This window comes from Dendronephthya gigantea, unplaced genomic scaffold, assembly GCF_004324835.1.
Source record: "Dendronephthya gigantea isolate DGI-Jeju-01 unplaced genomic scaffold, DenGig_1.0 000028F, whole genome shotgun sequence".
Classification (NCBI taxonomy): domain Eukaryota; kingdom Metazoa; phylum Cnidaria; class Anthozoa; order Malacalcyonacea; family Nephtheidae; genus Dendronephthya; species Dendronephthya gigantea.
The window spans coordinates 1336854-1361745 of NW_021163038.1; the positions used below are offsets into that span (position 1 = coordinate 1336854).

The 24892-nt window shown below is 38.9% G+C and overlaps 5 protein-coding genes and 1 long non-coding RNA gene across 9 annotated transcripts; 2 read left to right on the top strand and 4 right to left on the bottom strand.

The window, feature by feature from the left end:
* Positions 1-519: 519 nt before the first annotated feature.
* On the bottom strand, positions 520-4268 carry LOC114523566 (RILP-like protein 1). 2 transcript variants are annotated; one of them, XM_028544532.1, is made up of 7 exons: positions 4183-4268; positions 3104-3312; positions 2469-2595; positions 1972-2102; positions 1514-1890; positions 1143-1238; positions 520-1000 (listed from the first exon to the last, which is right to left on the bottom strand). In XM_028544532.1, the coding sequence occupies exons 2-7, from the start codon at positions 3302-3304 to the stop codon at positions 919-921; spliced, it is 1014 nt and encodes a 337-aa protein (XP_028400333.1). In that variant the 5' UTR covers positions 3305-3312; positions 4183-4268; the 3' UTR covers positions 520-918. The 2 variants fall into 2 exon arrangements, with proteins under 2 accessions (XP_028400333.1, XP_028400332.1); XM_028544531.1 differs by lacking the exon at positions 4183-4268 and having other exon boundaries at positions 3104-3478.
* LOC114523564 (mediator of RNA polymerase II transcription subunit 16-like) lies at positions 3553-10182 on the top strand. The gene is made up of 24 exons (XM_028544526.1): positions 3553-3741; positions 3876-3971; positions 4230-4289; positions 4368-4476; positions 4581-4670; positions 4833-4982; positions 5076-5175; positions 5368-5454; positions 5657-5722; positions 6041-6109; positions 6205-6311; positions 6579-6739; positions 7069-7130; positions 7289-7426; positions 7538-7648; positions 7932-8034; positions 8149-8261; positions 8361-8441; positions 8664-8767; positions 8984-9098; positions 9226-9327; positions 9450-9521; positions 9647-9830; positions 9952-10182. Exons 1-24 carry the CDS (start codon positions 3671-3673, stop codon positions 10070-10072), a joined length of 2472 nt encoding a protein of 823 aa, XP_028400327.1. The 5' UTR covers positions 3553-3670; the 3' UTR covers positions 10073-10182.
* Positions 5588-24744, bottom strand: LOC114523565 (hepatocyte nuclear factor 1-alpha-like). Of its 3 annotated transcripts, none has more exons than XM_028544530.1 (7): positions 24395-24744; positions 21614-21813; positions 21047-21215; positions 20559-20746; positions 20070-20452; positions 19342-19897; positions 5588-5734 (listed from the first exon to the last, which is right to left on the bottom strand). In XM_028544530.1, exons 1-7 carry the CDS (start codon positions 24655-24657, stop codon positions 5730-5732), a joined length of 1764 nt encoding a protein of 587 aa, XP_028400331.1. In that variant the 5' UTR covers positions 24658-24744; the 3' UTR covers positions 5588-5729. The 3 variants fall into 3 exon arrangements, with proteins under 3 accessions (XP_028400331.1, XP_028400330.1, XP_028400329.1); XM_028544529.1 differs by lacking the exon at positions 5588-5734 and adding an exon at positions 7361-7401; XM_028544528.1 differs by lacking the exon at positions 5588-5734 and having other exon boundaries at positions 18804-19897.
* On the bottom strand, positions 10193-12587 carry LOC114523567 (density-regulated protein homolog). Its single transcript, XM_028544534.1, has 8 exons — positions 12530-12587; positions 12429-12448; positions 12237-12324; positions 11691-11747; positions 11255-11286; positions 10970-11060; positions 10641-10780; positions 10193-10284 (listed from the first exon to the last, which is right to left on the bottom strand). Exons 1-8 carry the CDS (start codon positions 12579-12581, stop codon positions 10243-10245), a joined length of 522 nt encoding a protein of 173 aa, XP_028400335.1. The 5' UTR covers positions 12582-12587; the 3' UTR covers positions 10193-10242.
* LOC114523568 (zinc finger matrin-type protein 5-like) lies at positions 12865-14112 on the bottom strand. Its single transcript, XM_028544535.1, has 4 exons — positions 13978-14112; positions 13655-13804; positions 13336-13467; positions 12865-13228 (listed from the first exon to the last, which is right to left on the bottom strand). The coding sequence occupies exons 2-4, from the start codon at positions 13779-13781 to the stop codon at positions 12975-12977; spliced, it is 513 nt and encodes a 170-aa protein (XP_028400336.1). The 5' UTR covers positions 13782-13804; positions 13978-14112; the 3' UTR covers positions 12865-12974.
* LOC114523569 lies at positions 17336-18386 on the top strand. Its single transcript, XR_003687036.1, has 3 exons — positions 17336-17453; positions 17677-17787; positions 18067-18386. It is a non-coding gene; the product is annotated as an uncharacterized LOC114523569 (long non-coding RNA).
* Positions 24745-24892: the final 148 nt, after the last annotated feature.

Consider the following 24892-nt stretch of genomic DNA (forward strand, 5'->3'; position numbering starts at 1 on the left):
AGGAATTGAAATATTAATAGGAAAATCAAGACGGAATGCCAAGGGCGTAGTTTTACTGCAATATTCTCGAATTTCTCGACAAGTTCCTGTTGCAAAATCATCCAAAATCTCATGACGCAAACACGCATAGCAATGTCAGGAATCTCTGGAATGGCGAATGACTTTGAAAAATGCTTCCGGAATTAACGAGGCGAATCACAGGAATTTTTATCGCAACATGTCGAATAGACCAAACTAGGAAGAGTTTAGATACCACGGACTTAGTCCTAGAATAATACAAACACTTGCCCAACACGTTTGAGATATCTTTTTCGGGTATAGTTCAGATAAAAACCACGACAGCTTATTGTAGAAAGTAGAATGCTACCTACATTATACCATCACGTTTGAGATATCTTTTTCAGGTAGTTCAGACACAAACCACGACAGCTTATTGTAGAATACTACCTACACTGGACCACCACGTTTGAGATATCTTCCTCAGGTAGTTCAGACACAAACTACCGACTTATCGTAGTATTAATACTACCTATCCTTGGCAACAAATTCTTTCATCATAGTTTAATAGACTAATTCAAATATGAAAATAATATACAGACTAATTTCATTCTTGTTTCGTGGTAGTTCAGTCGCAAGAATTAAAAAAATATATTCTATGCCAGTTCAATTGGTAAAACGTCATAACGACACCTAGTTTTCCCAGAAAACTACATGTTAATATAATTATCCCATTTAAATCCAGGTTCTTTTAAATTCCCTGTTTACTTGATCGATCCTAACTGAATTTTCGGTGATTCTAGCTTATTGCGAAAATTTGACGCCATCACGCTGACGTCAGATGACGTAGCATTAGTGCCTCGTGCCCAATACCCCTCGTGCTTGCTGGTTTTCTACAGTGAATGCTAAGCGTTATGGTAGCTAAATCGTGGGTGAAGGTACGGCTATGTAATCGTCTGTTTTTACCGGAGTCTTGCTTTCATCCTTCCACAAAAACTTGAACCTGGAAAAAGATGAATGAAAGGGTGAACTCTATATACAGAACTGGAACGCTAACTAGTGATAAACATGGCCAAAATCGTATTTCTGAGCTGGAATATCTGTCCTCAACTCGTTCGGCTAAAACACGCAAGCTAGGAGCTTACAGTTTAGAGATTCCTGATTTAGTATGTTCGTGTTTTTCCTTTGATTTTTCCGGTGATGTGTTCAGCTCCAAGGATGCCGCATCAACTTCGTCCTCGCTGCAATTCAAAAATCACAAACAAAGAAAATTATGATTTTTCCTGCGATTTTACTGGTGCGATTTTCGTCGTTTGAAAGATGTGAATGAGTAATTAGTTACGAATGCTCTGATGTTTAAGTATATGTGATTGTACATCCGTAACTTATTCACTCATTCGCATCTATGAAAAAGAGAAAATCGCACATCGACAATCTTCGAGCATTTTCACACGAGACCCTTTACGTTAGAAGATAAAAACTTGTGAAGTAGTTTAATTTTGTCAGTTTTTACCACCTCGATTTTTTATAAAACGCCAAATCCTCTTGCAAAGTGATGACTTGTTCTTTTAGCTCGTTTCTCTCTTTCAAGACTTTCTGAAGTTCTTTCAGGGTAAATCGAGGTCTGTTTGGGTCCTTGGAGCCGGGCGATACGCCGCCATTTGTCGTTTTCGCGGCCAATTTTTCATCGTTCTTCTCCAGTTTGTCAAACTCATTGTTGAGTCTAATGGCGGCGCCGTTCGTGTTCTTTGAAAGTTTTTGCTTTAGGACATTAATGTCCGCTTCAAGGTCGGCTTTCTCTTGGGCGAGCGTTGAGTTTCGGGATTTTTGCAACGCGAGATTGCGACGAATAGTTTCGTTGATGTTTGCAAGACGGTCGACCTGTTCTTCCATCTAAAAGAGCAGAAACATCGTCCAATATCATCTTTTTTTTATCTTATCTTCCATCCTATACTGCAAAATTTTCTGACTTACAGCTTCAAGGTCAGACTTGACACTTCCAATTTCGCTATTTTTACTCCGAATCTCATCTCGTTGGTTGTCAATGGTCGACTTCATCTGTTCAATGATGGCAAGGTCGGCTGATGACAGCTGTTGGACTTCCTCTGTGAAATACAGACGTTGGTAAAACTTTGCTGAACGAAATATATATACACATCCCCCCCTGAGGATACCGAAGGATGGTTTACTGTGCAGGTTATCAGGGGGGTTGGTTTAACCCCTCCTGGTATTTCTCTATCACCTAAATTTTCAACCCCAAAATTTTAAATATTAAAGTCAAATAGCAAAATCGACTCTATATAAATCTTGCTAGTAACATGCTGGTACCTGCAGCCATAAATGTGTTCTGTAATTGAGCTTCCCCAGGAGGGTGGACCACAGCCTACCAACACACCCCTCCTACCATAACCCCAACCCTCTAGTACAGTGGCTCCTAGAGGATACAAATCAATGAAAAATCATCAACCAACCTTTTTTTTCCAATCGATGAGCTTTTTCTTCAGCATGCAAACTTTGGTTTTCATCCCTTAGTTTTTCCAAAGTGTTTATAAGTTCAGAAATCTCTCTTGAAGACTGATTCTTGAACTGATACAACTCCTGCAGCAGAAAAAACATCAATGAATAACCTTTAAACAGAGCAAGTTCCACAAAGAAACTCCACAAAATAAAATTATATACATACACATATGAATTTCTATTTTGCACAAAATAGGCCTCACATGAAGCTTTTATGATCTAGGCTTTTATTAAGGCAACAAAATTATTCTAATCACAATTTGGATTTTTGTCAATTTAGAAAGGCAATATACGGAAGTCTTGCATACAAGAATACTTGCAGACTCATTTCCATACCAAAACATACAACACCCACACTGAATGACAAAACAGCACCTCCCATTTTAAAATCAATCATGACAGACCCTTATAGTAAATTATGATCATATGACATCAATTCATGTTGTCAATTATAAAAAAAGTTAAAGAAGACATTGATAAACTGCTTTCAATATTTTCCTATCTTGATTAAAAATCATTTGCCTAAAAATTTGCATACAACATCAGCAAGCACTTAATTACATAACAATATAAAATATCGCATAAAGACCTCATCAAGTCTTCGATGTTGACTGGCTTCTCTCGTGACCTCCGTCATCAACCTCTCATTCTGCATCCTCATCTCTTCCAGCTCTAACACGCTCTTCTCTCTTTCCCCGACGGCGATCTCGAGCTGCTCTAAAACTTGAATCACTTTCGGCATCAATTCCATGACTGCATTGTGTCCGAAAGTCTCAATAATCTGTTCCATATCTTTGCCTATAAGCGAGGCTGTTTGGTAAACATCGGCTGTAGTTAACTGGCTTTCCATTGCCAAAGAAAGAGCGGTTGAATCTAAGAGTTCTTTGACAACGACTAATCCATGAAATTTTACGTAAAAGCGCGTGATCTGAAGTTGTATTTTTATGCAAATTTTTCACTTCCTTCTTTTTAAAAAATAATTTAAATTTTGAGGAAGAAGCGCAGGCGAGACGCCTTCGAATGTTCGGGTGTACAGAGAGATTCAGGTTAATTGATAAACATGGCCGGTCAATATTTATTGTTCTGACATCGTTAATTTTACGTGTTTTCTGTGAAATATTTCATTTTGATTGCGCTTTTTTGCGGCTAGGAATGAATGGCGATGCCAGTTATGGAACTTGTACCAGTCTATAGGGCGGATCAGCCGTTGAAAGACGGGAAAAATCGGTACGATTCTTTACAAGGAGCGGCGAAAATGCTTTGTATACATTCATTTATTGTATACATTCATTTATTACGCTATCGAAATCACTAAGCGAGGACCTTCATCTGAATAATATGCGGACCTTTATGTTACCTAGGCATAGCTTCAGAGCAGTAAGATCATCTTGGTCGTCAATCAATCAGTTTGCATTTAGCAGTCAAGGCTTAGCAGGAGAGCTTACAGCCAGCAAAAGGTATTGGTTTTCACTGTATTTTATTATACGAAGTGGCTATGTTGACGAGTCCGTGAATAGACTTCGCCATATAGTTGGTGTAATATCATGTAGAACAGGGAATAAGCATGGCTTGTCATGCAGGAACTAGCCAGAATAATACGGACAATAGTGCATAATATGATATGTGTAGAGACTAGACCAATAGTGGGTCTACTCACTATTACTGTACCTTTTGCTATGACATGTTAATTGTGCTATTCCTGTTCCACCATTTAGTTCAAATGAGGAACATTATTTCCATATTGTTGATCCAAATAAACCATGGGATTTATTCAGGTTTGTTGGGCGAAGGTTTTCTTAGATCAGAATGCCAATTCAACTAACATTTTTTAATACATAAATCCTTCCCCCTAGCATGGTCTCAGGTCACTCAGATACAATCACAGATTTGCAGTGGAATTCGTCCGGGACAAACCTTCTCTCTGTTGATAACAGTGGAGTCTTTAAGTTATGGGGAATGAAGGTATATGCTAAGAGTTTGCTGCATGTGGATGGCCTTCTTTTTATAGGAATTATAGGAATATAAAAGAATATAGTTATAAAAACAACTCTTCATAAAAATTATAGAACTGTTTAATCAATGACTGGGAATGCAAGAGAACTGTCTCTGTTGAAGAGAAGATAATTTGTATGTCTTGGCTCGGGAGTTCTGCTAAGGTATTTTTTTAAATTTGTTTGGTGGATCCACAGAATAGTCAGCTAGCATTTAGTTGGTTATATATTTAATGATTTTGGTTGGTCAGATGGTTATTTAGCCGATAAGGTAATGTTGAATTTAATACCAAGATCACAATACCTGGTTTATCTGATTCTCTGCAGTATTTATTTGGTGATGTACCAAGAGATCTTAACCAACTAATGGCGTCAGGGAATTCGCAAAGTTTTCCAAGGAATAAAGCCAAACACCCTTTAACGAATGCCTGTGGAATAACAAATGATGGTTGGATAGCTGTAACAGAGACTGGCAAAGTATGCGGACAATATATTTTGCCTGTAGGAGAAACATATTTTAAATCAGCTATAAAAAAATAGATGATTTGATGCATGCACATGTGTTTTTAGGTGTATTTTGTGAGTGTAAATTCTGATATTCCTATGGCGAAAGCTCAGATTGATACAGACCTCATGGGGATTCAGGTTGCTGATATATCTTTTTCAAATGGTAAGAAATCGGCTGAAAATAGACAAGAGAAAAAATTAATACTGTACTCTACAATTGTAGGCTTTATTAAGTAATACACCCAGGCGAAATATCTGAGGAAATATAGATTATTATCGTGTAGTAGAGATTCTTCACGCAGTGTTTTCTCAGCAAACGATTGTGCTCCTATTAACCTGTTTTTTGTTTTCAAAGATGGCCGCATTATTGTTGGTCTAGCGGATGGTTTGGTGGGATCCGTAGCAAGGTTTTATAAAGTAACTCTGTGCTGTACATCAAGCAGTATCCTTGGACAAAATTTGAACTTGTTTCACTTTAGTACACACGCCTCAAACACACGATAAACTTTATCGTATCTTGCTGCATTTTCATAGCTATAGCACAAACTACAATACAATCAAAACTTCGGCTCGAATTTTACGTAAATATTGAACATGTTATAAAAATATTTACCGTGTTTTCCACGAACTAACTATTGACACAGATACCGTAAATATCACTTGTACTGCTCTGCAAACTTTATCCCCGTATTCAAACAAGTCGGCCCATCGTAAGTATCACTCTAAAGTGAGGTAAAAAAAGACAAAGACATTAATCCATTATGATGAAATTTTACATTACTAGTTTAGGTTTTCTCCTGTAGTAACACTGGATGAATAAAAGATGATCCTTACTGGACCTCTAGGAAGAACAGTTTAGAACTGATAGAGCTATCCAGCATAAATAAAGTTAGTTTAGTTTAGGTTTCCTCCTGTAGTAACACTGGATCAATAAGAGATGATCCTTACTGGACCACTGGGAAGAACAGTTTAAAACTGATAGGTTTGTTTTAAAACTTTTGTTTTAAAATTGAAATCACTTTTTACAGCTTATGCAATTACTCACATCAAATTTGTCTACAAGAACTCGGGCGCGCATGTGTTCATATGCAGTAAAGGTACATGATATAAACATATTCAACCAGACATCGACTTAAAAATGTTCGTATCCCGATCAAGAAAGAAAAAAATTAAAGATATACGTTGTTTTCAGGTCTTCTTGAATCTTACATCGAAAGATGGCAGCTGACGATTGAAGCACAACAGCTTCACGAACTTTGTCAAAAACAACAACCACATAAACACCCTCCGCCAATAAAGGTTGCTTCACACAAGAATTTTAAACTAAATTCACATGGGACCGAAGGAACCTCTGGGTCAAAATAAACTGTGCTTGAGTTCCCTTCTCCTTTTTTACATTTCAACTACTGGACACCACTTTAAGTTCCTTAATAACACTCCCAATAACGGCTCTGATTCGATTCCTGAAATTCCTTTCAGGTCTAAAACGGAAACTCATTCCCTGAGTTCTCTCCTGCTCTTTTCCTTTCGTGGCTAACCGCAGACAACTTTTCTTTATTTTCCCAGACTTGGATTTTTCTTTCCCACCACGTTGTACGGAAACACATCGCTAGCGTTGCGGTCCCTTGGTTACCTGTGGATCCGGAGAAAAATCTAAGCTCGACCCAGTACCCGAGACACAATTTAATTCTCGGCTTTGCTGACGGTCATATCCGAGCATTGAATAGGTACATAAACGATCGATTTTGACGATGCTGAGGGTCTGGCTCAGTCAATCCTCCAGAGTTATTCAACACACCCCTCCGTATACATAGACCAACTTCGCACAAATAACAAATTGTTGTACAAATCGAACTAGGCATTCGCCCTCTTTGTTAATTTCCCCACAAACGCGCTACTGGCCATACCCAGCCTTAAAAGTTAGTTTTTCTTAGTTGAAAATGTTCCCCGAGGTCCCCATTTCAATTGAACGGCCCAATCTTTCATCATTTATACGGTCTCAAAACTCAAGATTTTGCTACGCAGGTTTTTTCACCCATTTCTTTACCTTTTCCAGTTTAAATCTATCCAGCGAAGGAGAGTTAACTAACCTTGATCATTTCCCATCATCCTACCATCGTAAGTCGATCCTATCTCTTGATTTTTCCACAGTTATACAACGCTTGTAACTTCACTCTTCTTCAAGTTCTTCCTGAGAAGGTTTGCTCTTTCCGACCAAAGCCTCGGTCGTTTCGAAACGTATTTTCAAGTCCCCTCCTTCAATCTTACATTTGCAGAAGCCAAACGACTCAAGACGTCTTTCAGTGGACACACGGATGCTTTCCTATCGCTCCATCTCTCCCCGTCCTCCTGTTGCCTCATGGGTATTACTGGCAGTGGTTCTTTGTATCTATTAAAATGCGAGCAAAACGCAGGTGGATTAAATTTTGGCTGGCTTACTTTTGTGATACTGCAAAAGATTTCAATTTCTACTTGTTGTTTGCTACGAAGCGATTAAATTAAAAAACTGTCTCGTTTGTTTTCAGCTGTAAGTCATATTCACAACTCGGTTGCGTTAGAAAATTTACTCAAGTATTCTATGATGTCTGGTTGGGATATCTGGGACGTGATGGTCGTATTGAAACACCAGCACGATGGTAAGACAAGCCACAGACACATCTGCTATGATCATCATTTGGTAGTGTTGAACTGGAAGCACTCTTCTCATAAATAATGATAATCATGAGACAACTGCATATTACAGGAATCAAACCTCAGTCACAGAGATGAAAGACACATGTACTAACAACCACTGTGTTTGGTAGAATCAAACTAGAACATTTGTTCCTGTGTGCATATTGCCCAAATTCAAACCCCAGTCCGAGCAGTGAAAGTGAATTCATACTAAACACAATCGACTTCATTTCTCTTCAACTACAGACATACTGGATGCCACATTAAAATTGTTGGAACAAGACTACAAGACCTTACCACAATCTCAAATCAACAGAAAATTTCTGTCCATCAAAGCAAATTTATTAAGGTATTATTTGCATGGCTTTTCAAGTCCACCTTTATTCGAGTTAGGTAAAGCATGAGAGCTTCATGAAAACGTGTATTTGACAATGAATCTCAATTCTTTTAATGCCATTCTAAGTTTGTACCGAGACTCACCAACAAAAGTCATGGATTGTTATTCGAAGCAATTTCTTCTGGCTCTCAGCAATTTCTTCAAATCTCTGGTTCCAATCGGAGCTGAAAAGTTAGCAGGTGTGTGTGCTTCACAGAGGTTCCTGGTCTGCGATATGTAATTCTCGGAGGTCGCTTTGCCTGATGCAACAATATTTCAATGAATATCTTTCGTTGTAGGCATCTGTGAACAAGCCGTCGAAATTGACCCCGAAACTGTGTTTCAAAATTTAGATTTAAAGGAATTCGAAATTGATCTTGGTAAATATAGACTAACTTTATGTTGTTCTTCGCCGTTTTTTCCCGCCGGAAAAATCTTCATTTCTCTGTGTTCAAATTTCTGCTGTTTCATTACAAAAAGTCAGCCAATGGCGTTCATGATTTTCAAAACCAATTAACCAACTTTGCCAATGGCGGGAAAATGTTGACATTAAGTCAAGGTCCTAATCTGCCGTGCAAAATACAGTATTTTGTTCATTTCAGGTGTTTTAAAAACTTTGGGTCCTTTATGCCAATGGCTTGCTGATTTTACGCTCTCGTTTTTCGGTATTCTCCTCGTAAAACAAGGCCAGGAAGCCATGCCTGGGGTAGGTTTAGTGTGTGACCACTTTGTCACCGCCATATTTGTTGTATAAATACATATACACATATATTTTCTACCGAACAAGTTTAAACCTTGCCATTTTGCCTGCGGTTGATTGAAAAGAACAAGAGAATACTACGACTCTTGTTCCTGTTATTATCATGACACATGCAAACACGTTTAAAACAAGTCCTAAACTCTATCATCTTATATTTTACAGGCTTCGCTTCTTCGCGACAACATTTGTATTTTATTATTAAAACAACTTCTGCTTTTGGTGCTAATATGGTCGAAACAGTCCGCCGTTATTTTACCATATTGTATTGGATCTATTGGTATGTCTTGTATAGAATTCGAGAGGATCCTTACTGTACCTCTAGGAGACTAGGAGGAACAGTTTAGAACAGATAAAGCTATCCAGTGTGGAGTTTTAAGAAATGTTTACAATTTTTTCCCCTACAGAAAAACACGAGTATGTGGTACAATTGTTCAAGCTCGTTTCCAGGCTCTGGCTGTGCAACCACCAGAAAGTGGACATAGGAGAAATCGAAAATTCAGTTACAGGTGATTCATGCTTATAAACCTGTGTCCCCCCTGGATTGATCTAATGTTGGGTTATCAGAGAGTGTACTATATTTCCTTGCGTATTACAGTATCATATTAAGCTCAGTGTTATCATTTTTCAGATTTGGAGTCATACTTTTCAAACCATTTAAATTTCTTATATCAATCTATGTTGATGACTCCTACCAACCAAGGTACAGTCCATCCAGTTTTTTATTCAGTACAACATTAACCGAAAAAACGGTGTTCACCATAGCGCGAGAAACACGCGTGGGGTTAGGGCTTTCCATATCGAATCATTGTTATGCTATTGTCTTAGGAATAACCGGTAAGCAAGCGTACCTAAAACCGGACGAACCGGACGTGTACGAGTTTGGCGATAAACCACGTGACCGAATGTTGCCGCTGCGGCTGCTGACCACTCAGTACAGCGGCCATGTTGATGTCGTGACCAAACAGTTTCTTGGCAACGCAAGCGACAGAAAACTTCGACAGTGTACAAAGTAAGTGATTTCGACAAGAATGAAATCTTATTCGCTAATGTTGCGTATATATCCGTGAAAAAGAAGTACTTTTGACTCACTGCTCGTGCTTTTGACGTAAGTTAACATTTGTAATGTCCAGGTGCGAGGGTATCTCCTTACTGACGCATACGGTTGAAAGTCAAGCAGAGAACGCCTGGGAACGAAAGTGGACGGCGTCGTGTGTATGTGGTGGGGCATGGAAGCGAGTGCAACCTGGTTGAAAAGACGTGAAGCTGGTCACGTGATACAATGAACCTATCAGAAACGTCTCTCCCTCAAAACGGCGCGAAAATGTTGACAACAAGCATGAAAAACGCGGCAGTAATTTTCCCGCCAAAACTCTGGCTACAATTAATTTTATTACCAAATATTCTAATTCCAAGAAAAGACGTTATTTTTTCGTTCCTAAGTCTTGTATGCTGTCGTCATCCACCTTAATTGAGAAAAAATAGAACATTTAGTAAAAAAACATCAATTCGCCATCACAAAATGTATGAATGAGACCACATTACAGTTCAACACAGCAAATGTCATACATAAAACTTAGTAAATTCAATACAAAAATCCTGTTCACTTTGGGAATTACAATGAATCTTTATCGTGCAAGAGATACTTAAAAGGTGCGACTTATCGGGCAACTGCATATTGCAGGAATCAAAATAAAATAGTTATGTTAACTGCATCCCCTTCGCCCCTTGGACACGAGGAATTGCGAATTGAAACTCGTGTTATTGTGCATGCTAGTAGCCTAGTGATACATGATTATTAAAGAAAATACCAATGATTTACCTCTGGCCATTTTTCTTGTATAAAATCTATGAGATCATCTTTAACATCGCCCTGGATAATGATCTCATCATCACCAGTGACAGAAGTTCCACAGGCAAATTTCTGTCCAAATGATTTGGCAGCTTTCTTTATATCTATTTCTGAAAACATGTTTTAAATTGTTAAACTTGTAAACCTGTGTGTCATCATAGCTTATTCGGACAGCAAGACTGACCAACAAGGGTAAAACAAAATTTACTACAAAAGTGCAACTAATCTCAAATTCAAAACATTCACTCCAAGCACAGCACTCCATAATGAGAAATCAAGTCAGATACAATCCAACTTACCAAATGTCTTCAGACCTGTCACAACAGTGACATATTTCTTCTTGCTTCTTTGTGACAGAGAAACTGTAATCTTTTTTGGTCCAGTACTTTGCTGTTAATGAGATAACCGCAGGACTCAAAATAACAGCTTCTCACCAAGAAAAAAACTTGTATGTGGCCAGTCATGCATATAGTAGCCAATTTGAAACAAACTGCACAATGGCAGAAACAGCATGAAACAGCGGCTCAAATGCCTGCAGCTGTCAGAGAAGAAATGGTACTTGATGTAACATTGGCTGACTGTACCTTCTTCTTAGTTTTGACAACCCCTTTTCCTCCTAGAACAAAAATTAAGGAATATTTGAGGATGCATTTAAAAAAAATATCAGAACTACTAGCCCTTGGTCATGCTTGATTCTTTTATACATCCAGATTTAGAACATTGTTAACTAAATTAGACAATTAGTTAGATGTAATTTTTTGCATAACCCTCCCCCCTGCATTGTATGCAAAAATCATGTACCTCCCCCCCCTGCATCCGTGCATTTGCACCATACATTAATACCATTGCCAATATGAAGATTTACAGAACCCTCCAGTGACATAAGATGCATATAAATCACACACTGCCCTCATGAACATCTAACAGCTGCTTAACCCCACCTGCAATCTTGAACTCTTTCCCTGCATGCTCTAAGTAAATCAAAGTTCAATATTTTGAGCTTGGTCAAGCTATGGTTACCTCTTGTCTGTCTCTTTTTTGCTCCAGCAACATCTAACTCTTCAAGACCCTGTGCCACTGAAAAAATATTAGATTCACCCAAAACTGCAGTACTAAGTTTAAACAGTTGGGTTCTTGTTCCTTGTTATAAAGTTGGCATCACCTTGACCCCAAGTTCAAAAGGTTAATGCTTAGTTTTGCCATTAAAATGGTCATGATATTAACATAGAAACTAAGATGAGAAATACATACCAATGGGAAAAGATGCATTATAAGCTCATATAATTTTAAAGTGTAAACTTGACATGATATTTTCATGTCTTGATGTATGGATATATGGTATATCACAACCAGATAAGAATTCAAATAATGCAATTCTATGGTGTACCAATGAAGTCCTCACAGCTCTCAGCCCATAGACAGGGAGAGTGGGAAGTGGGTGAGTATCCTACCCCAGATACCACCATCACCAAAGACTGACAATGGGGGGGGGGAGGATGATGGATTCAAGTGGTCACAGATCTGGAAACCTTTTTCATGGGATTGAACAATTATGTACACTAATACCTTGTGCAATCATGTCTTCATATTCATCTGGATGAGTGCCTTTCCACCATTCCTTACATTGGTCATAGCTTGGACTGTATTCACAATACTAGTACAAATTTAACAGTAAGAAATTGTACTTTAATAGTGAGTTCAACAGCAAATATTTTCTACTTATAATTTCAGGAATAAATATTCAAAAATTGTACGTACCTCACTGGGCAAGCTACAAACTTTGAAAAAAAATAAACTGTGTATGAATATCGTGTAAAAAAAATACAAAATCAAACGGCAAACTTTCAACATATAAATACCTCCACAATAAATAACTTCTAATGGATAATTCAACTCCTCGTCCTCCGCCATATTGAACGGGGCCAAAGTTCGAAAAATGCGCGTTCCAACATGTGGACTGGGAATGCTTCTCAGCGGGGGTCGAATATTTTGCGCAAAATATTGTAATTTGTGCGCGCGCTTTATTCTAATTTGCGCATTTTCTTCAGATCGCTTGTTATGACAACTCGATATCGAAAATTTTCAATATCAACAGAGTGTTTATTGACAAGTGTCTCGCTGGGTTATCTTAAGTCTGAATCGGTTTCAGATACATTGAGTTTTAAAAATCAATAGAAGAAACATGAGTGATGGACTGTATCAGTATATAAATATATTTTACAGGAAGTGGTTTACAAAATTATATTAAAAATTCTTTCAGGAAACATTACATAGTTTTGGACTTGCTTTCATGGTAAAATTCCCTCAACCCCACTCAACTTTAGGTAACTTTGGATAACCTCCTGGAGGTGGTGGTAACATGGAGGGAGGCAATTGAGATAAAGAGGGAAGATTTGCAGGCAACATAAAAATATGTGAGGTATTGTCTTCTTCTGCCATAGGCATTTCCTTTGTATTTTTATTGCCTTTTCTGTACTTTCTTCTTATCTCCCATTTTGCAAGCCAGTCACTCAGTTTTGGTTCACTTCTTAGACTGCTTGATGATGATCGAGCTTTTGCTAAAATACAGAACAAAATGAAATTGAATTGAGCACAATTTTAAGTAATATGTATACAGCAGAAACTAACACTCCTTTTCAAGCCAATTGGACAAGGAACTATCTACCTTGCTCTTCCAGTAACATCTGTGGGTTTTTGTGGGAATATCGACAATTATCTCCAAAATCGCATGAACCTGTTTGAAAAAATCTTCGACAGGGCAGCTTCAGAGCTTCTTCAGCGAGTAGCTGTACAGGGTCTAGAGTTAAACATAAAAGCCTAAATCTCTGCTATTACCAGTCACAATGGTCATAAAACTACTTGCTAGATTAACACAAGCAACAGGATGGTTGAATCAAAACATCTATTAATCTAAATGACTTCCAGCTCTTTGAGGAACTGTAAATGGACATGTCATATAAATGTGTCTGAACTTCTTTTCATACCTTTGAAGGAATCATAATGCAGTTTACGGTTTCGTTTGTGTTGGACGCCATTTATATGTTTTTTACGGTTGCCTGGAGAGTCTGCAAAATGTCTGTCACAGTAATCACAGAAATATCTTTTCCCCATTGTAGGCAGTGTGCGACCTCTATCTACAAAACGTTTAATTGTTCAATAAGTAATATTGCTGATTTAATAGTTTAATATTGTGAAACATGATTAATCATGGTCTATTAATCTGATTATATTATTGTAAAAATTGCAAAATATCCACGTCAAATGAAAATCGATTGTACTACAACAACTTTGTATAAATTCTACTAACCATTCACAGCCAAATCTTCATTAAAAAACGTTCAATTTCAAAGCTTTGACAAGCAGCTAAATCGCTAATGACAGAAGATAATATTGAAGATCAGTTGTGAGCATAGTTGTGAAGATGATGATTTTGTCCGCCATATTGAATTCCACCGCGTAGGCCGTAGAGGCGTGGGCACTATTTCATTTTGGGGCATTTTTTTTAAAGATCTTCTCAGGGTGGCTGTTTTTTTTAATTTTAAGCTAATTTATTGTTCAAATAGTCTATTGACTCTTAATGAATGCTTCTTAGATTGCTATTATTGCTTAAACGTATTTAAGAAAATTGAAAGTACCCCAAAAATTTAGCATCAAATTTGGATCATAGATATTTATTTAAAAAAACGTTTTATTTTTCTTATTCTGAAGATTCTCGTCAACAGTATTTACTGCAGTCCTAACCGCAATTTTCGTATACAAGATAGCTGAAGATAGAAAATTTGAACATACAAAAACTCAAAAAGTTAAACATGATAATTCGCAAATCATGCATTATCTCAGCAACGGATTATAGATCATTATGGACAGATAAGGCGCCGACTAAGCCAAAGTCGTTGATCTTAAGCAGATGCGGAAATTAAAGATGTCAACGGTTCATTCCCTTTTCTCCGGAGAGATTACCGTGGCTTTTGCGCATCGCTCCTGCTCATAACAACGGGAGCACAATTCACATACTTCGCATTATTCAGATTATGAAGCATTGTCTATCCCGCGTTCATTCACAATCAAAGCGTTCCAAAATGGCGTTCAATTAAATATTTCGGCAGTAACGGGCAGTTCATGATATTTCAAGAAATATAGCATTTAAAAATTTGCAAAAAGCCTCTATTGACGTTACGGATTTTACACTGTTAATAAAGTCAAGTGAACAATGTTGCTCACAGGGAGTGTCTTCAGTTTAATGACATAAAACTAAATCCAATATGCGTCATTATTTACTGAATGATATATAAAAATAAGCAGATGAAAGAATTTGCATCGTTGCTCCTATTAGTGTATATTTCCTGTGCGATAAAACAAACTAGGCCGGTATATTCGTTACTGACGCATTTTCTGCTATTAAAAGGGCCCGATTATTCAGTATCAAGATCACCTTGGTCACCTTGAATATCATCGTTTGCCGTTAATTGAAAGATGATGGTTTTACAAGGCTTATAGCAGCAATTTAATTTCGTATTTGTTTGACCATAGTTGGACTGATTATATTTATTCAGGTGACATCAAATATCCTCGCATCCTCTTATGTATAATTGTACTTAAAAATTTGATTTGCCTGCATGGATAGCAATCCGATTTAGTGTAACTCAGGCTTTGTGTGATGACAATGGTGTGATAGTGGTTATTATATAGAAACATGGAATGAGGGTATCTACCTCACGATATGCCTCCTTTATCTACACCCCCTCTCACGAAAGTGTTCACCATAGATGTCCGAGCCAGAGGGGCTGGAGGCCCCCCAGCTCTGAGATACATCGTACCGTCAATTTCTCAGGCAAAATACTTTGGATTTTTAAACCAAAACATCAGATTTTATATTCTATAAACCTGAGTCATCATGAGCAAGTGTTCATATGCCTTAGTTTTATCGACGCCGATAGGGTTAAAAAAAAGAAGCTTTCGTCAGCTTTACGAAATAAAAACAACCTATAAAAACAACCAATAAAAACAACGATTAGTACACCGCTTTACGATCAAAATAAGAAAGAGTCAATTCAAAAATTCAGGTGACGAAGAAAATTTTTAGGATAGTTACCTCTGCGGCTCTGCTCGGCTCTGCCACCTTCCACACACTTCACCCACCGCTAATCGAGAGAACTCCCCGTACACCCATGATTCAAACATGGTGGTTTATTGCTAATCGGTGTAGGCGCTTTAAAATACTGATCAGATCATCAGAATAAATAAAAATCAACACTCAAAAGATGTAAAAAATCGAAAAACGCAATTTCCAGTGAAAGGAATAATGAAATATTGCGGGACAGTGGCACTCATTCACAAGCGAGTAAAAAAAGTTATTTAATTACCCATTCTCGTATTTAGCATAGAATTGCGTGCTGGACTGCTTTACAAAGATAAAGACAAGTGCTTGCTAATCGGTTTACGAATATTTTGCCAATTTACGTGGTATTTTTAGGAACAAGTTAAAACTACGTTCAGCAAATATTGTCATTTTTGATTGGAATTACCTCCCCACCTTAAGGTTCGGCCGGATTATTTTTTATTAAATCGATATCGTTTCCTCGATTTCCCTGCTTCATGCGCTAAGACGCGTCACTTGAGAAAAAGTTTGAAAACCGTCATCTCTCAATTAATCTTAGATGCAGGAAAAGAGGTCAAGGATCAGCCAAGCCCACGCACGTATTTTGCAGACAGAGAAGAGTATATATATGTAGCGTCGTGCAGAGGGAGCAATATACAAGTCAAGAAACGATTCAGAAATAAACAAGGAAGACTCAAAGGGAAGATTTATACTTCGAAAATGATAAAGATTGCTGTCGTATTGCTGTTGAATGTCATGGTCGAACTTAGCAGTTCAATGCCACGTATGTTTTTATCATGAATACGGTATTGTTTTAGAGTATAAACAAATGATTTAAGTGGTTTCGATCACAGAATAAACGTTTTAGCGGTGTGCATGAGTTATAGCAATTTCGGCAACATATAGGCATCTTTGTAGACCATTATTCCCAGTACAATATATAGAGAACAAGAGTTGCACGAAAGCTGCTGCTCTAGGACTTATGCACCACACTGCGAGAACTAATTATCATTGTCACTTCTCTACACACACAAGCGAACATATTTCATTGAGATGTGAAATGTCATCGTGCGATGTATCTTGGTATAGGAATATGTATATTTTATTATATTTGACTAAGTGATGGAGTCACTGATTGAAAAATCCTAAATTGTGTAATTGCTATGCTATTTGAAACACTGATGGCCCGTGGAAGACAGTGTGTAGTTAGTATACTGTACAGAAAATATATCTTCTTTTTCCCGCCCAACCACAGATAACCACAATGATGGCGGAAAGTTGGCTGCAGAAGCACCAACAGAAGTTAAAGCGTGCAAAAATTTATACGAAAGATGTACAACAAGAGAAGAATGTTGTGGAAGGCTTGGTTGCTTCCCTCTTTACAGTGGCTACAACGGTTAGATAAAAATTATCAGCATCCTCATCCCCCCCCCGACCGTCACCTTAACTACGCTCGTTTCTCCCCCCCTCGCAAAAAAGGTCCGGGCTACGCCTTTGCATCTTATCACTCCACTGTTGACACGTTTTCATTACATCTATTTATAGAGTAACTGGGGACTGAACTATTTATATCTTTTTAGAAACTGTATGCAGAGGTGCTCCACCGATACCTCAATGTACAGCACGTTACGAGAAGTGTGTGCCTGGTGCGATTGATCCTTGTTGCGAAGGCAACGAATGCATGGGTAAGTATATATAGACCAGTGTCAGTGAACTCTGTGTAATCTGGAGCGATACTCAAGCCGCAATCTTTGGGGCTGAATTCAAAAACCAGTGCCAGTTTATTACTGGTGCACCGTGCACGTGCATGTTACATTGCGCATGGTAAATCCATACCACGTGCAAAACCACAATTGTATAGTTTTGCTCTACGATTTTAACGATGCTTGCTTCGCGAATATATTTCAGATTGCAAGGTCGAGGACGTGATTTGCGACTCGAAACGAAGCAGAAAAGATTATTGGTGCAAGAGATCGCAAAATGTTCGTTGGCAATGCCCTAGAATGTGTAACGTCTGCGGTAAGTTTTTCCACTAATATATCCACTGTAGGCTATGTACAAAGTGTCCCGGCAAAAGAAAACGCAATTGGCAATTCAAACTTTAGGTTTTGAAGTAGATCTCAACGATAAAAGCTATTTTCGCTACAGTCAACTGTACCACGATGTTAAATGATTGAAGTTTTGTCAACGTTTTGAAGTCTGGGAAACCAGCAGGGTGGGGAGGCAGGTGTACTCTTCTTCCCCCAGGGCCGCCATGTGGGGGGCTAACTTTTGATCAATTATTCTCTCTGCTTTTAGAACACAGATGTATCAAAAAAGATGTCAAAAAAATTTGGAAAATATGGCGACACATGAAAGCATTCTATTGAAGTCAGCCTCTTATTTATTAATATAAGTATATAAATGGATAGAAATACCTCCAGAAAGCATGTCAGCGCATGTTCGGCTTGTTAATCTTGTTTCAACTATACTGTAAAAAGACAATATGCTATTATTATTTTATTATTGTGAAAAAGGCAGAAAAAGAATCGCTTTTTTGACAATCTTACAAAGGAAATGGTCATAACGTCCATTATTTTTTAATTCATAACTATTAAAATATCTTTAAATTAAGAATTTGGTACCCTTTAAAAAGATTTGTCACGCCAGTGTTCTGGGAATCCAACCCAGAAACTAAACACTCGCGTTTTCAACACTTCATGTACAAATTTTGTGTAATGTAAAATAAATCTTTTCACTATCAACGAACACGTTTGGCCCCAGGCATATACACTGTTTTTTAAAACCAAACCGGAAAAGGAGGGAAACCGGAGTTCCCGGAGAAAAATCCTCCAAAGTCAATCTGAATTTCAGGTTACCCGACCGGCGTTCCGAATTTGACGTTCCTGCAGTTTGGGTTTTATTTATAGTATAACTGAGTGCCAGGAATTGCATAATGCTATACAATGTGCCAAAGAAACGTTAAAAGCAGAATTTTGGTTAAAATATTATCACAAGAATATATTTATTTATAAATTTTATACAATAATCTCTTTATAATGACAAATTAATAAAAAAATGAATAGTAACTGTTTTAACTTTAGCCATATATTAATTAAAAAATACTTTAAACAATGTATTATATATCCAACACTATCTATCCGTTTCCTTCATTAACCCTACGAATTTCAGAACCAGCTTGCAAAGTATTCTGGGATGATTCGTCAATTTGGACCACGCCCTCCTCACTCAGGGTCAGGGTCGGTTCTTCAAACTCATTTCCGCTGACAATCTCTTGCGCCACCTCGGGCACGTCTGTGACAAAACGTATCGGCATTTGGGGATTATCGTTGCCATTTTGGGTACTTCCAGGACTCTGTACTGCTTTACCCTCTTTCACCCCTACTGGTTTCATCTCGACAACGAATGTATCCTCAGTGTTCAAAGCATCATCGGGTTTCACAACACTACCGGAGTTAAAAATCCCATCGGATTTTAGGACCCCGGCGGCAGAGTTTAACACCCCCTCGGGTGCACTCTGATGAAGCTGCCTTGAATTATCTCTCAAGCTGTTGGGACGCAGGCTTGGCATACCTGTGTAAATCGCGCCAGGGGACTGGACATGTGTTTGCGTCAGCTCCTGTTTTGACAAAGCACATCTGACGGACGACGGCACAAAGGCCTGGGACTGAATACTGATAGGCGCAACTCCTGGACTGGAAATTTGATTCGATAAAGATGACCCGTTTACATTTCCCGGCTGCATTGTTGTCACGCTTTGTACTGTGGTAATTTGCGGCAAAGCGGACTGGTGCTGAATGGTGACGTCACTGCTTGAGCCAACGGACAGTGGAACGCCCGGGGCAGCGGTGACCGTCGAAGGGGAAACTGTACTCGAAATCAAAGCTGAATTCACCGATGGTTGAGAAGACATGGAGTACACCACTTGTGGCTGACCGCTGGTCATTGACATCAAAGTCACAGCGTGCACTGGGATTGGCTGGCTGCTAAGATGACTCGGTAACATGAGGTTTGTCACGTGCCCCGGCGGAATAGCACCCGGCGTTCCGATGTCGCCCGGCTGAGCAACAATGCCCGTGGCAGCATGCGACATTGGCAACATCTGACTGGGTACTAAACCAGTTATAACCTGTTGTGAGAGATATTCATTCCATCAAAAAGTATAAAAATTTCGCCAGCTTTGCAAATGCAAGGTATATTCCGCATTTTACAGAATTTCGCAAACGAATTTTGCTCTACAATGAGGTTTAATTTTCCTGGCCAAGACAAAAAATTTTCTCAGAATGCAAATTCGTCATTACCTGCAGTTGAGCTGGGGTTAGAATTTGATGTGGCATTGCACCGAATGCTACCGATATTGGCCGCTGAAGGTGACCATACGACACACTAGTTGCCTGCGTCACGGGCGGGGGACTCGATTCGAATTTGATCAAAGACATTGTTGGTAGTCGGGCTAGTGGGGTCGTTGAAAGCTGGGACGTGGTGGAGATGGGTGTCGATGACACAGGTGTCTGCGGGGTCACCTCTCGCTCCAAAGACTGAGTATCGTTAAACTTGGGGAGTGGGTGGGTCGCGAACGTTGGCAGAGGGGGAGGTTTGGGCATGATTGGTTTCTCGATGCTAGGCGTATTTGGTGCGTGTTTGGCGTCGATCCTGGACGTATGATGATCAATGCCGCCGTTACCTACAGAGAGGGAAAGCTGCTTCTAATCCTGCTTATATTAGCCACCGTTATCTAAGGAAGCTTTCTATCTCCCTTAGTTGAAAATGATGTCATCCCATGCGCTTACCTGTGACAGGATATGTCCCAGCATCCATTGCGAGCTTCACTTTAAACGCCTCTTCCTTCCTGCGATTAGCAAACCAGTTGTAGACTCGACTTTCTGTCACTAAATTTGGTCCAAGGTTGTTGACTTGCTCCAACGGGATCCCACGTTGCTCGCATTCTGCATCATTGCATGCTTTGACCAACAATTCCCTTGGAAAAATTCAAAAGAATATCGCTGTTATTCAAAATATTTCATTGTACTGGTTATTTCTATCGTACGAAGAAAAAGACTAAAGACTAAAGCTAAACTAACCTCACTAATCAGTACCGAAATACTTGAAAGCTCTAAACTGTTCTGCCTAAGGACTCACTAAGAGAAATCTATAAGATGTTCTACACTGTTTTCTTTCCACTTTAGTTATTTGGACTTCGTTATTTACCAGACACCGGTTGTACGAAAGCTGACCGGCCATCATGAAACCTGGCAAATATACAGCCATCTTTTCTTACCGTTCGTCTTTGGAAGGGTTTCTCTGTGAGTCGTAAGCTCCGTAAAGTATTTCTGTCGATGCATGTCCCCATTTGAAACGATTCCTCCTCGATCGTTTGTAAGCTGAACTCGAATTCGATGGGCTTAAATCGTGATCTGAATGCCGCTTTCCAGAAACGTTGGTGTACTCTATCAACAAAAAGGATGGCTGAAGCAATAAACTAATAGAGCTATCCAGTATAAATAAAGTTGGTTTAGTTATGGTTTCCTCCTGTAGTAACACTGGAATGACTGGATCAATAAGAGATGATCCTTACTGGAGCTTTAGGAAGAACAGTTTAGAACTAATAGAGCTATCCAGTATAAATAAAGTTGGTTTAGTTATGGTTTCCTCCTGTAGTAACACTGGATCAATAAGAGATGATCCTTACTGGACCTATAGGAAGAACAGTTTAGAACTGATAGAGCTATCCAGTATAAATAAAGTTAGTTTAGTTTAGGTTTCCTCCTGTAGTAACACTGGATCAATAAGAGATAGGTGATAAGTTATGATAATAGTGAACAAGAAGTTACAATGGTGTACATACGTGCCGCAACCTCTTTCTGTTTCGCTTCAAACCATTTATAAAGCGTCATTCTTTTCTGAGTTTTCATCGGCGTTCCCTTGTTCAAATGTTGCGAGAGATGACTTTGATTTAGGCCCGTCGTTTCAACCGCCTCCCTCTGAGGGATGTTATGTTGTTGCATGTACTGCTTGATTATCTTCGCGCTTTTCCACGGGTCGTGCCTGAATAGACGACAGAAAGAAAACGCTTGTGAAGACCACTGAACTAAAGATAATATACTGGATATATAGCGACTATATCTATCACAAACAAAGCAGGAATTAAAGTTACTTTTGAAGACCAAAATGAGGCGAATGAATAAATCACATACTCCAGGAAGTCTGCCTAACGCCTGTATACTAAATGCTCACTCACACTCAAACTCATTAAATGGAAGATCTGAATCACGACGTTACGATTGCATGACGGTATTCCTACTCGAATAAGAGCCTGATTTTCTGTGTTCCACCTTGAAACTTTGCATTGATGAAGAAATAACGTTACCATTGATAAATTATAACAGAATTTCTGTGTCGCAATTCAGTGAGAGTGAGTGCAAGTCTTCGTGATTGCTACCGTATGTTGTACTGCGTAACCGAATATGGTGGACGAGGGGATGGTTGGGTGGGGGTAGGTAAGGGCATTAACTCCGATAGGGGGGTGGGGGTAGTAAGGGCATTAACTCTGATAGAGATGTGGGGGTGGGTAAGGGCATTAACTCTGATGATAGGAAGGGTGGGGGTAGGTAGGGGCATTAACTCTGATAGGGAAGTGGGGCAGGTAAGGGCATTAACTCTGATAGGGGGGGATGAGTCCCTTGGTGTTGTAAATACAAAACAGCGCAGCATGCATGCGATAATAATTCTAATTTCCTTCTAAAAAACATTTTGCTCTTTACAGGTTCTCGTGTTTAGATCATCAATAATTAAGACATTAAGTAAATCCACACAAGACCAAGCGTCTATTTCGCACGCTTACATATGAGAGTTCTTGAAAATTGCCGAACATTTAAAGTTTGTGCTATTTTTAAAATGGTTTGTCTTGACTGAACAGATGCGCCGGCTATATTATCTGATGCCAGAAGATAAGATCCACAATTGATTAACAGCAGAAACGCAACGAATTTGTCAAAATCTCAGAGCGAGTTTAGTGCCGTTCCTTCCTGTCCTTCGCTACATGAAATGAAAACTTTTGAAGAAATTTGAGAGAAAACTGATCAACTACAAGTCTACAATAACGTTGAGATCTTCCTTGTGAATTTTCCCTTATCAAACATATGTTAATAATTCTCGAACGCAATTTAAAATTAAAATTTCGCCAAGCCATTTGTCTTTCAGCAAACATTATGATATATGATACTAATATTTGCGGCCACAATTCAAACATGGCTGGCGAAGATTATCAACAAGAACCAGATTTAGTTACATTAAACTTGGATTTTTCACCCGATTTTTTTGCCTCCGAGAGGTCTAAACGCTCGCTGTTTTTGAACACGAAGTTCTCTGGCTTTAAAAGTACCTTTTGGTTAGATTCATAAACACAATTTACTTCAAAAGCGGCAAAATCTAAGTGTTGAAAATTTTTGAGCGGTTGGATTCAGATTTCACAACGACTTTTAGCGCTCCTAAACGTTTTCAAATTTTGTCGTGTTCGACGCCCCATATCGTCGAGTAAAAACGGTAAAATTTTAAAACGCAAATATTGGTGCATGAACTATTAGCTGGTGATCAAAGGGAACGCGAAAACGAAATGAAAAGTCCCAAAAAGCAAACATTTATACATCGCATAAACGCATCTCAAATTTCGCTAATCATTACCGTCCATCGTGGTTTGAAAACTCAGGAACGCCTCTGGGCTTTTGACAAATTGTTAAACGCGCGCTCGGGTAAAAAAATCAACCAAAAAAGCCCCGAAATACAATTGTCTTGCCCTATTTGCATGAAACTAAAACCCGCAAGCTTAAGAGCAGCAGATTAAACAAACCAGAAGCGAAATTTCGCCCGCAGAAGCTGGTCTTTGAGCGACCCATTTTGTACAGGACTCGACAAAGAAGCACTGTTCAGCAAAGGCAGTTCAACCCAAGCGAAACACGGACAACTTCGGCGGAAAATCTTCAAAAGATAGACCTCAATACATGCCCGGACTCAAACCAATCGTAAATTAATCATAAACCCAAGTTTAAATAAGTTAAACCAGTGACATGCCAATGTGTACAAGAGATCGGTTAATATTTAAACGTATGGGTCATATCACAAACGTGTTCAACAATCATTAACGCTAGAAAAAAATTTAAATTCAGAAAGTTTTACTATCATAAATAATTCAAAGCAAAGTTAATGTAACCGGATGTTCAAACCTGAAAGAGTGTGGCAAGATGAAACGCGATTACGAACACGATGACCCGGTTGAAATAAGCTAGAATTTGGGAAATGCGAATTTCAAACGAACGTGTCTTCCTCAAACGCGTACTCGCAAATGGGAAGACGAAGAAGCGTTTGTATGAGCAATACGTACTTAGCGCAAGCCGCAAAGCTTGAAAAATATCGCAAAACGGTATCGAGTATTAACAGTATTATTATAAAAAGCGGTATATTTAAATTTTCACAAATCAAAGCTATTTCGTTCCAAAGAGATTGCGCGCAAGCCGAATGCATTAACTCGACATGTAAAGTTGTAAATAGCAGTTAGTATAAATCGATAATATTTGTTTACAGCGCTATCGGGATAATTTGGGGGGAGTTTACAAAGACATAGCTGAATCACCTCAACAATTGCTCGGCAATAGATTGGCCATTCGATTTGAGATCGGAGAGCGAGGGAGTTGTGCATTGAACGTCGCTACCACCGGATGCTTCGCTGAAATGTTCTGCCTGCTCGCCTCCATTGACAAGTTTCTCCAATTTACCAAAGTCTGGTTTCATTTGTTTCTCCAGCGCTCGCACGGCTTGGATAACTGTATCGCTGCTAACGCCGCTGTTCAACAAAGCAGCCAAGAGCTCCGCTTGTAGCTCCGTCACAGTTGCCATTCTACACTGTCGATATAGTACCCAGTTATACAACCCTGCTAGGAGATACACTCGGATACAGCATACTACCCACAGATATAATTGATACACAAGAACAACCGTACTACGGCGCCGTCCGTTTTACGCATGACACTGTTTACGAGCCCGCGCAACGTATCCGCTTGCAGAGCAATCACCATGGCAACTAAGCAATTTTCGACTTTTCGTCAGATCAGTAATTTTCGTCCATATTGGT